Raw genomic sequence first — 11,279 nt, 5'->3', positions numbered from 1 at the left:
AACGAACTTAGCCCCAGAAAATCAAACTCACTCTCAATACACAGTTCCTTGTATTTGTTGTATACACTCTCCTTTGTTTCAAACGACGGTATAAGTAACAACTTAGCATCACTGTCTCGGTAGTTTGGTATGCGCCCTGGGAGTGGCTGGGCATTTGCAAGGGCGTAGTTTTCGATAAAATTCCGAGCTTTCTCTATACTGGCGAAATCTGTCACGTTATGAGGTAATCTCTTTGAATTACCGTGAACACGTGAAACAGGACCATTTTTATCAAAGTGCTTGCTCACGGTAGAATAAAGTGTCTTAGAAACAGCGAACAAAAAGAGAAATGTTACACGACACACATCGATTCCACGAATAGAAAAATGAATTTTATCGCCAGATTTGGACTTTTGCGTGAAAAGAAATCCCATCAACATCATATCGCGCTCTACATCCTCCAACTCTAACACATCGTTTCTAATTTCCTGTCTTCTTCTTTCGTGAATTTGCTGAAGCAGGCATGTTTACAGGAACAGCCCTCTGAATAAAAGTTATCTATCTTATTTTGCTCTGATATATCAACGAGGCGAAGAGAAGACATATTGACGACGGCAAGAAATGACGATTTAACTTTAAAATATCTTTTTGTGCCTTTTATAAGGAGGAATGGAGCAAATGTACAAACAATAATTCAATTTAAATAAGTTTCATTTATTCACGTATACAAAATATTAATCGTCATATAAATACATTCGAATGTATAAAAATACGTACTTGTAAACAAACGTTCGAATTAAATCTATTTTCACCATTGCAACGACTTCACGAAATTATGCAACTTTACCGTTTTTTCTATTGTTTAAGTGACGTAACGAGTGATCAGAACCAGTAAAGTTGCATAAGGTAGTGAAACGTTAGGATTTACAAACGTTCGAAATTGAGGATTGAAAAGGGTATAAAAGCGGAAACACCGTATAGTTCTTTTTGGCTTTTTGAGTAAATACGCTGATACGGTATTATCCACGCTAAACTTGTTAAACTAATTAAAATGGCATCTACAATTCAACGATGGGTTTTATTTTATTTCCCGTCAGACGACTCTACATGTTGTATAAGAACAAACAAGGTACGCTGGTTGGAAATGGGGAAGGTTGGATACGTAAAAGATGGTGATTCGATCGTTCGAGGACAAGTTTTAATGCAATCTGGTGAGTTTTTCTTAATTTTAACTCTTTAAAATTTTACTTTCAATCTGTCATTTGAGTAAAAACCATATTTTCATCTATCAAAGAAAGGAGTGCTTGATTGTTATTTTCCAGAAACTTAGAGATTTTACTTTCAATCTGTCATTTGAGTAAAAAACATATTTTATCCATCAAAGAAAGGAGTGCTTGAAACAAGTAGCCTAGGAAGTTCATAATCACCGTATTTTTATAGAATCGAATCTCCTTGGTAGGATTTGAAGCCAGCAAATCCTACAAAAGTTGCGCCTTGTTCTTACACAAATGACAGATTGAAACTGAAATTTACCGCTAAATTTCCAAAAAAAAATATCAATCGTAAACAAATACAATCTGTCGTAAAAAATACGGCGCATTTTTTAAGGCTTCACTTTTCCTTGCCTGACAAAAGTTAAAGATTCTACTCTAGCCCTGGCCCTTCGGGCTTAAACTCAATGCTTCATACTGGAGACTTATATTAACATTTCTCATTTACAGATAAGAAAAAGACGCTCGATGATTACGAACTGGTATGGCAAGAAAATCGACAACGGAAGGTAACTAATATATATTTATTATTTCAAGTTCTTTTCTTCAAGGTGATCGGTCGTTGTGATTTTCGATTCGTCACTTGTGATGATCTCTCCGTAAGCCATCATGAAAAGCTTAAAAATGAAAAACACAATTGTTATAAAATTTGAAAAAGTTTGTTAAATTACAAGGCAAACAGAAAAGTCTTTCGGAAGATATGTGAACCCGAAATACCCCTTGGTAGCACTTTTCTGTGAAATATCAAATCTCTGAACTAGAAAATTACCTAGACTCTTAAAATAATCATTCAGACACGTCTATCTCATCTTAAAGTAGTAATTTGGTTAGAAACTAAGATTTTAACTACACCTCCGTTTTGGGGGCCCCAAACCTGCATTTTGACAACCAGGGGTGTACTGTAAAAATTTAATCAAATAAATTTATACCCAAAACCCTCTAAATCATATTTCAAAACTATGGTCAAAATTTTGTATTCATATCTTAAAGATATCTCGAGAAATCGCGAAAATTTCAAACCTCCGTTTTGGGGGCCATTAGAAAAAAGCTACCTATCTTTAAGCAATTGAAAAATATTGTTGAAATTTAAAATTTTGAAAAGAACTTCCAGGAAATAAAGTAGAGATGTTAAAAGTTTTCATACAGCAAAAATTTTTGTAAAATCTCTTTTCCTCTAGATTTGAGAGAAATTTCATTGCCGTTATGGGGGCCACATACTGTAAATACTGAGATCATGATCAATCAGACTGCTAATATTTTTCATGTGTGACGACATAACCTTATGGATTTGTATAAAGGGAATTTCTTTCTTTACTGTATTTAAAACGAGCTCAAATTAATTCCATAGGAAATGCAGGACAAATCATATGCTGAAGCTGTGAAATCTCCAGACAAAGCATCCATGCCTTTGAAAACCATGTTGACCACAGTGGAAAAAGTCCATCAGTCCACCGCAGACAACCCTTCAACTGAAGCTCACGAGAAGAATAAAAAAGCTGAGGTAATAATACAAAGACTTACAATTTATCTTCCAAAAATTCTTCAAATCTTGATTTCACTTGATTTCATGCCGCTGCTCCACAAGACATTTCACACAAAAGGGATAAGATACCTAAAATAGACGATTAAAGTATTATGTAAATCCTTTGGGCAATTTTGAAAATCAACCAAATTCAATTTACTTCCTCATAATGATATCCCTCACTCGACCAACAGAGAATGAGTAGGGGACTTGAAATGTGAAATGTTCCATGTATCTTTAATTTTGTTACGAATATGTTAGTCAATGAATTACATTCAAATTTCTCTTAGACTTGTGAGCATGCTGCATCCCAACCAAAAAAATCTAAAGAAAATGTCAAGGCAAAGAAACCTGCTACCACAAAGAAACCTGCAAACAAACGTGCCCAGAAAATGAAGGCAGCCAGGGCAGCCAGGAAAAAGGACAGTCAAGTCGATTTAAGTGGACCAGAAGAGGTAAGAATTATAACCTTACTTACATTTACCCATTCAGATGATGTAAGAGCTTGAGTTTTCCAGTTGTACAAAAGAAGCTTCCATTGTACCAAAGATTGTTCCAATAGCGCTTCTTTCATGAAATAGACACAGCCTAAAAAGAAACGTGTATTTTAAGTAAAAATCAAGATGCTTGGCCAATCCTTTTTAAATAGCAGCAAATCCTTTTGGCAAAATTTTAAAATTTGCTGTTTTAAGATATCAATGAAACAAATGCTTTTGAGTTCTCGGAATGTTGTACAAGCTTGTCAAATTTGTGCATATTCCTAGGTTGCGGAAAATATAAGCTACTTTAATCGTAGAAATTTAAGCGAGACTAATTTAAGCGTATAACAGCGAGTCGGGTAAATCTTGATTTTTTTGGATTTATTTTAGCGAATCACGATTTCAAAAGATTTTGTGTGGATAAATTTTAGTGAATACTTGTATTAACATTATTGATTGAATTCTTTTTCTAGCATTTTTTCACACTGAAACCCTTACTATTGATAAATAAAAATGTATCAAGGATAAATTTTAGCGATCTGTCGATTCGGCAGGGGGGGGGCCACGCAGTTACTACAAGACATGATGTGTAGTAAGTCCTTTTTCAACACTTTTTTTCAGGACCACCACCCTTTGCAGTTACTACACCTTGGTAGTAACTGTTTTCAGAAACGATTTCCAGGTACCACCCCTGTTTTTGAGTGGTATCATCAAAAACATGCTCGAAATTGTGTCATACTGTCTTGTAGTAACTGCGTGCCCCCTGGATTCGGCATGTTTAATGAGATTTATTTTAGCGCAAATAGGGAAAACTTGCTAAAACGCTAAAATTAGTTTCGTTAAAATTTCTACAATTAAAGTACATACTCTTAAGTCCATATTCACATTTTTCAGCCTCGTGTTATTGGCCCATCAGAGCAAGCCACAATTGAAAGCTTCAACCAACTGAAGAAACAAAAGATGCAGCAATTCAATGGGTTCCTCATCAAAAAGGTTGAAATGACAAGCAAGCGAAAGCTGAGGGAGGATTTGAAGGATTCCCAGTTCTTTGGAGTTCCACCAACGAGACAACCACTCCAACTTGCAAAACCACCAGCCAAATCTTCACCACCCCCAGAGCCCGTCAAAACACCAACTCCACCATCATTGCAAGCAACTCCAACACCGACCTCACCATCATCGCCAGAGCCAGTCAAAACACCGACCCCACCATCATCGCCAGAGCCAGTCAAAACACCGACCGCACCATCATTGCCAGAGCCAGTCAAAACACCAACCCACCAATCATCGCCAGAGCCAATCAAAACACCAACCCAACCATCATCGCCAGAGCCAATCAAAACACCAACCCAACCATCATCGCCAGCAGCATCAACACAAGCCTCACCACCCCAAAAACAACCAGTCATAACACAAACTCCATCATCATCGCCACTAACTCCAACAAAAGCATCACCAACCCAAGAGCCAGTCCAAACACCAACACCAGCCTTGTCACCTCCAAAACCAAAAAGACCACCGACAAACACAAGTTCACAATCCTCAGACATCCATCCAATCAACAACAAGTTTAAACATGCAGCAACATCACAATTCACATCAATCACCAAATCATTAGGTTCCCCGGAGATGAATTGGAGTTTGCCTGGTGTGATACCTATGTTTTTCAGTGGTACGTCAACCCCTGGCAACCAGGAAGGCGCTAAAAATTCAGAGATGAAAGAACTGAAAAGCTGGATATCTCAAGAGTTCAATAAGATACATGCAACCCTGGCAAGAATTGAGGGAAAATTGGACAGGAATGACTTGAGTCAAATTGAAAGCTTTGTAAATGGTGTTGAAATTAAAAATGAATGGACTGAAGAATTCCCTCCTCTGACCAATGATCCCCAACCACATCAAGAACAGAACCAGACTGACATTCCACGAACCAATCATCCCCAACCACAACAACCGTCAACACCAACAGAGAAACCGATCCACTTTGATATCCAGCAACCTGAAAAAGAAACGGAAAATGTAAATGAACAAGAACAAGAACAACAACAGCAAATATCAGCGCTAGCAAACCAATTGGCTCAAAGCATTGAAAGCGACGAGCGCGTAATAAGGCATGCAGCTGAGTATGGTTTCACAGAATTCAAGAAGTGGTTCTCAAAAGCAGAACTCTTGACGTGCAATATCAATGGCAAACAAGGTTACAAAAAGCTTGATAAAGAAAAGACAAAAATGGTATTGGCTAATGTTTACGCGAGATTTGGGATTTCTGAGTTCCTCAAAAACACAGTGGAGAAGATGATAACTGAGAGACTCAAAAAGTATAGACGGCAATTAAAGAAAAATTCAGCATGTGCTTAGAGTAACTAAACCTAATTACACAATCAATATGACTAGCGGAAATGAATTTTTAACTCTTTGGATCAAAATACAAAACTTTTCCTAAAATTTGCTCATCTTTTTAGTGCCTCGTAATGTTTGTGTAATAAGGTAATAGGGGGTCATGACATTCTATTGGATAAAATTATAACTGCTGAGCTTATAGAACTAGAACCAAAATAACTTTGATTTTTGCATTGACTCGAATCAATCATTTGTTTTCAAACAAATTATTCTTATTCAATACACTGTTGTTGCTTGAGCAACTTTTAATTCTTGATTAATGGCAGGCTTTTATTAAAGTTATTTTCTTCTCGTAAGCTTGTCTCATTAACTGTGACACAAATAATTATTTTCACATCACCCAAGTTACTATGTTTGTTGAAGATATTAATAATTAAACAACTTTTTTATTTGCTATTAATTGTTATGAATGTCTTTCAGGAAAAAATAAGAAAGTTTAACAAATGACCTACCCAAAATTATTTTGTAATTATTGAACGCAAATTGTAATATTGTTTCTGCTAATGGGCCATTCCAGAAAACTTCCATTACCCCCATCTGACAACTTACATTTTTATAATTTTTTTTTTCTTGTCAGGGTAATTTCAAAGCACTTTTCTTTAACCATTTATGTCTTAAAATTGAGTTTCAATGCAGTGGTATTAAATGCCCGCCACGATGGTTGGGCGACAAAGAAAATATTTGCCCTCTTGCAGCTTAGTAGCCTAAAAATTCTTAACTTGATTATGAAAAAACTAAATTTTTACCTTTGAAAACTATTTGTTAGACTCATTATAATAGATTGAGTTGATTTTCCTTCAAGTTTTTATACCGTCATTTCTCTATCTTGCAATAATTTACCTTTCACATTTTTTTTTTCACAATTGAGTTTGAAATTGAGTTTTTGCCACTGAATAACTGTGGTAAAAAAGTGCTTGGAGATTACCCTGCCTGTTGTGGTCAGAAATCCTGATGAAAATCCATGTACTTTTGCTGAAGGTGTCAGAAAATAAAACTCTTTTTTACTGATTTTAATTAAATTGCTTTGGAAATTCATACATTTTCTTCACTCGCGTTGGAAATTTTGAATTTTGATGAAATCTTTTGACCTTAGAAATTCAGTGTCATCCGCCCCCATTACAGAAAAATTCTGGAATAGCCCTATGTATTTAAATTTTACAAACTATGTTTACAAGCCAACTAAATTTCATATGCTAGATAGAAATAAACATTGCTGCCAAATAAATGTGACTTGCAAATAATTACAACATTCTCATGTATCTACATCTACTGTTTCAATCTCTTCTAAAGTCAAGTAAAGTTTTAAATCGTCTCATATCAAGAGTGTACGAAATTAGATTGAGAAAAATCTTTACTCACTTTTTGAATAATTCATCTTGACATAAGTCCTTCGCCATTGATTCTTGAGTTAGAAAGAAATTCTGAAGCTCGCCATCGAAAAACGTGATACTCTGCATATTTAACAGAACGGTTGATCCAATGCGCGATTTTCCTATTATTCCGCCCGTTCTGCAAATTACATCTGATAAGGTTTGTTTTGATTTTATCGTCACCGGCAAACACATGGACCGGTCTAAAGACCGGTCAGGACCGGTCGAGAGCGGTCAAAATAGCGGCCAGATTTTTCAAAGTACGCTATGCAAAAGTACGCAAGACCGGTCCAATCAACCAAAAATAAATTCAGATTAAATTTCGGAGGCCGCTTTTGAGGCCGATCTGAAACTCAACTCGGACGGTAAAGGTTCGAAATTTGGCCGCTGCAAGACCGGTCTTTAGTACCGTTCTGAGACCGGTCTGAAATTTAGGTACTTAAAATCCCTTGGAGAGTCACAAATTATCCTCAACAATAAAAGCTTTTCAGGTCTTACCGTCATTTCACGAGATTTCTGATACCCGATTACTTTTGAATTTTTTGTATTCCACTGCGCATTAGTTCGGCAAAATGGGTTTTTGCAGAAAAAAATTGTATAACGGGGGTGGAGAATATAACAATTTTCAGTGATATAACCCTCCCGGACAAAGTGACTTTTGACCCTCCCCCCGGACAACGTGAAATTACCCCCGGACAAGGCAAATTTAGACGAATTTTTACTACGGACAATATATCCCCCACCCGGGGTGTACCAACATTTTCTGGGGGTGTCCATTGCAAAGATCCGCAACGTTGCGTACACAAACGCCGGTTGAATTTACCGCCAGATTTTGAAAAAATGTACAACTCAAATACAAAGAAACCGCTCTATTCAATCCGTCGGCAAAAATGTGTCGCATATTTTGCAACGTTGCCATTTGAAGTAGGGTGAAAATTTTACTTTTGGGTTGTACTTCAAAATACACATGCTTTAGAATACCCGTCAAGGCCATGCGATCTTGATTTCGGTTCAAAGGCAAGAGCCGCGAAATTATGCAACGGTAAAACTGCGGAATTCGACAACGCAAAAGTTTCGCAATTTCGCAACGTTTCGGGTCTATGCAATTTTCCGAATTGTCAGGATCTTATTCTTTTCGTGTCAAGCTCAACTTAACAGGTTGAAGATTTAAATGAACCAATTTCATACCCTTGAACTGCGATACCCTTGAAGTACTTCAGGCGTACAAACTTTCGCGAGGTTGAAAATTCGCGAAATTTACTACATTTACTTTCGCGAATTTGGGGAAAAAATATTTTTCGCGAGCATAAACTTTCGCGAATCGCCTCGTTGAGAATTTTCAAAGACATTTACTTTCGCGAAAGAGGCCAAAATTCGCAAAAGTTTCTGCTCGCGAAAGTTTGTACGCCTAAAGTAAATCAAAGCGATTTGTTTGAAAATATTCTGGTATGAGTTGTTTTGAAAAAATACACGCCTTTTTATAAGAATAGTGCCTATAAGAATATCAGGGTGAAAATGGACTAAATAGTGAAAAAATAAATAGATACAGGCTGGCAAAAAGAAGGAAGCATAGTTTTACACAGGAGATGAGTTGTTGCGTAAGAAAAAATATTTCTGATACGTGAATAAATAACACAATATAAAAAACTAAATATTTACAATAAGAGTTTTTTTTACCCAAAAATATATAACAAAAGAAACTATATACTGACTTCAAGAAGTCGTTCATGAAAACAATCTCTTCAAAAATTTGATCACAATATTTACATAAAAACCCAAGAGAAAGAAATAGAATGAAACCCATTTCATAAATGAAACCATTATTGATGTGATTTTCTTGGAAAAGGTCATTGGGCGAGCAAAAATGCATTATTTAACCTTGTTCTTAACTTTCCTGGATACTAAAAAGATCTGTAAAATATTCATTCTATATAAAAATCATAATAGCAAAAACTTTCAAAAATACAGTACTAAAAATAGCAATGTACAAAAATAAGCATGTTTAAAAAATGTAAATTCAAGAGTCATAGATTTTAATGTTCAGTTAGGTTTATATCCAAGGTAAATACCATTAGGACTTGGAAACTCAGACCTCACCTTTAAAACACAGCAAGATGGAACCACTCTCCTATTGTTATTTCCAAGCCGACCATACTTCCACAGGGTAAATTGACGATATGCTGCTTTTCTTAGTTCTCGTGTCTCAAAATTCCATACGTCTGCACGGATATCACACCTAGCTTTGATATTTAGCACCAACAAATCTTCATCCAAACAATACTTATTAAACTTTGTTAATTTGGAAACACAATGTTTACGCATACAGCATTTATTTTCTATCAATGCAGGCATCTCTTTGCACTTCCCACATTTACACCAAGAAGGTGCCAAAATGACTGGCTCACCAGGCTCTGGTTCTGGTGTTTCATCCTTGGCTTCTGCAAGATTGTCCTTCAAGGCTTGGAGGGAGCCATTCCCATGGTTATTAGCCACAATTAGCATCTCCATGAGGTCCTCTCGTGACAATGAATCTAAGAAGGCCTAAAAGGAATTGAAAATTTATGTGAAAAGCAATAAACCAGAAAAGTGAGCATAGTCATTTTTAGTCACAAAACTTGATTACCCCCTAGTGGCAACTTTTGAAAATCCCAAATTGAAGCTCCCTACTCCTAAGGGGGATGAAGCTATGAATATATTTGAGAATAGAGATGATTGTGGTTGTTTTTTAGTTAAACTAGCGTCACAGCTTTCCAGAAACATAACTGGTGGTGGTAAAAACTTATAGATACTAACCCTAATTTTTCGTTCTGCTATTTCCAACTCCTCTTCCATCAAAATAAAGCCATCTGATCGATTTTGAACAGTTTGATTGGAGTTGGCATCACCAGCTTGTTGATTAAGGTTGATCTGGAAATGAAATTTGAAAAGATATATAGTCTACTGTACGAGTTCTCTTGGTAAAGAACATCTAAAATGTTACCGTGAGATTGGGTAACTTGCATCAGTAGAGGGAAACTTACATAGCCATAAAATGACTGACCAATCAATTCAGCAAAATTTCAAAACAAATGAACGCAGCTCTACTCTACCATTTTTGTTTTGATTTAACTTTGTATTTTAATGACCAGCCAGGTCAATCATTCGAGGACTATGCATGTTAACCTCCACTGAAGCAAGTTACCGATTTCACAGTAGATCACTACTAGTATATTCTGTTTTGAGTTTTAGTGTAATTACGTTTAAAAAGATCCTCAGGTCAGCTAGAACAAACTAATTTACAAGAATATAGAGCTTCTAACCGTTTTTGTGGTGCGGACTGTGTTTTGCGTCATTGTAGGTCCTCCATTCTTGCAGCCAGCTACAAGTTCTTTCTTGCGCCATACTCCACATTGACATAATTCATTACAGTTCTCTCCCCTCGTCTTACAAGGACAGCCACCTTTCCATGTCTTTCCTTCTTTTTTGCTGCACATTGATTTGCATTTGCAGAATCTCTAATAAGTAAATAAACCATGGATTTAGAAAACATACAAACAAAGGTTATCTTTCTTGTTTCAGTGCTGTGTGTCGTGTATCTACTACACATTCAATTCAAAGAAAAATGTGCTTGACATGTGGTGTTGTGCTGCACACTGAACAAAAATAATTCAATGTGAGGGAGAAAATAAAAAAACGACAATTTGCACATAATAAGCAAGTGCAAGGGGTCAGATCTTTTATATAAAAGCAGCAACTTTTTATAGAATCCCTTCTTGTCAAAAACATCAAAATAATAAAAAGTAAAGTGAAAGTACCTTTCCGTTTGACACAGTTTCCATTTTATTACAATAACAATATCACTTCAGAATTTGCATATATATTTTGTTATTTGAATGGGACTTAGCCCGGTTGGGCTCTATCTATCATATATCACTTCAGATTATCTAAACAGCTTTTTATCTTATCCTTGTGTTGTAACTTGTCTCCTCGCTTCCCAGCCAAAACTGAGAAATCAGAGCTAGTTTGATGACAAAAATGGCGCACAGACTGGGTCGAGTAATAATGCGCCATATTTGTTGATGTTTTGATTTTACAATAGAAACTCGCTTACACCCGTTTTGACAATTCAAGTGAGCGCGTTTTCGTCTGGGCTATCGAAACAAACCAAAACACGTTACTGTGGTCGGAGATAGGTTCTTTACCAATTAAGGACTTACATTCAATCAACAAAATAGAGTAATTAAAATAATTTATGAAACTAATTAATCAGCGCTATTTA

The 11,279-nt window shown here is 36.1% G+C and overlaps 2 protein-coding genes across 2 annotated transcripts; one reads left to right on the top strand and one right to left on the bottom strand.

Moving 5' to 3' along the window:
- Positions 1-1,123: 1,123 nt before the first annotated feature.
- LOC136820935 (neurofilament heavy polypeptide-like) lies at positions 1,124-5,609 on the top strand. The gene is made up of 5 exons (XM_067077173.1): positions 1,124-1,190; positions 1,701-1,759; positions 2,599-2,751; positions 3,063-3,227; positions 4,146-5,609. Exons 1-5 carry the CDS (start codon positions 1,124-1,126, stop codon positions 5,607-5,609), a joined length of 1,908 nt encoding a protein of 635 aa, XP_066933274.1.
- A 3,364-nt stretch (positions 5,610-8,973) lies between these two features.
- LOC136820915 (uncharacterized) lies at positions 8,974-10,986 on the bottom strand. The gene is made up of 4 exons (XM_067077153.1): positions 10,816-10,986; positions 10,321-10,515; positions 9,815-9,928; positions 8,974-9,562 (listed from the first exon to the last, which is right to left on the bottom strand). Exons 1-4 carry the CDS (start codon positions 10,837-10,839, stop codon positions 9,062-9,064), a joined length of 834 nt encoding a protein of 277 aa, XP_066933254.1. The 5' UTR covers positions 10,840-10,986; the 3' UTR covers positions 8,974-9,061.
- Positions 10,987-11,279: the final 293 nt, after the last annotated feature.

This window comes from Clytia hemisphaerica, unplaced genomic scaffold, assembly GCF_902728285.1.
Source record: "Clytia hemisphaerica strain Z4C2 unplaced genomic scaffold, Clytia hemisphaerica genome assembly, whole genome shotgun sequence".
NCBI lineage: Eukaryota > Metazoa > Cnidaria > Hydrozoa > Leptothecata > Clytiidae > Clytia > Clytia hemisphaerica.
This window is presented reverse-complemented; position numbering and strand designations above follow the sequence as displayed.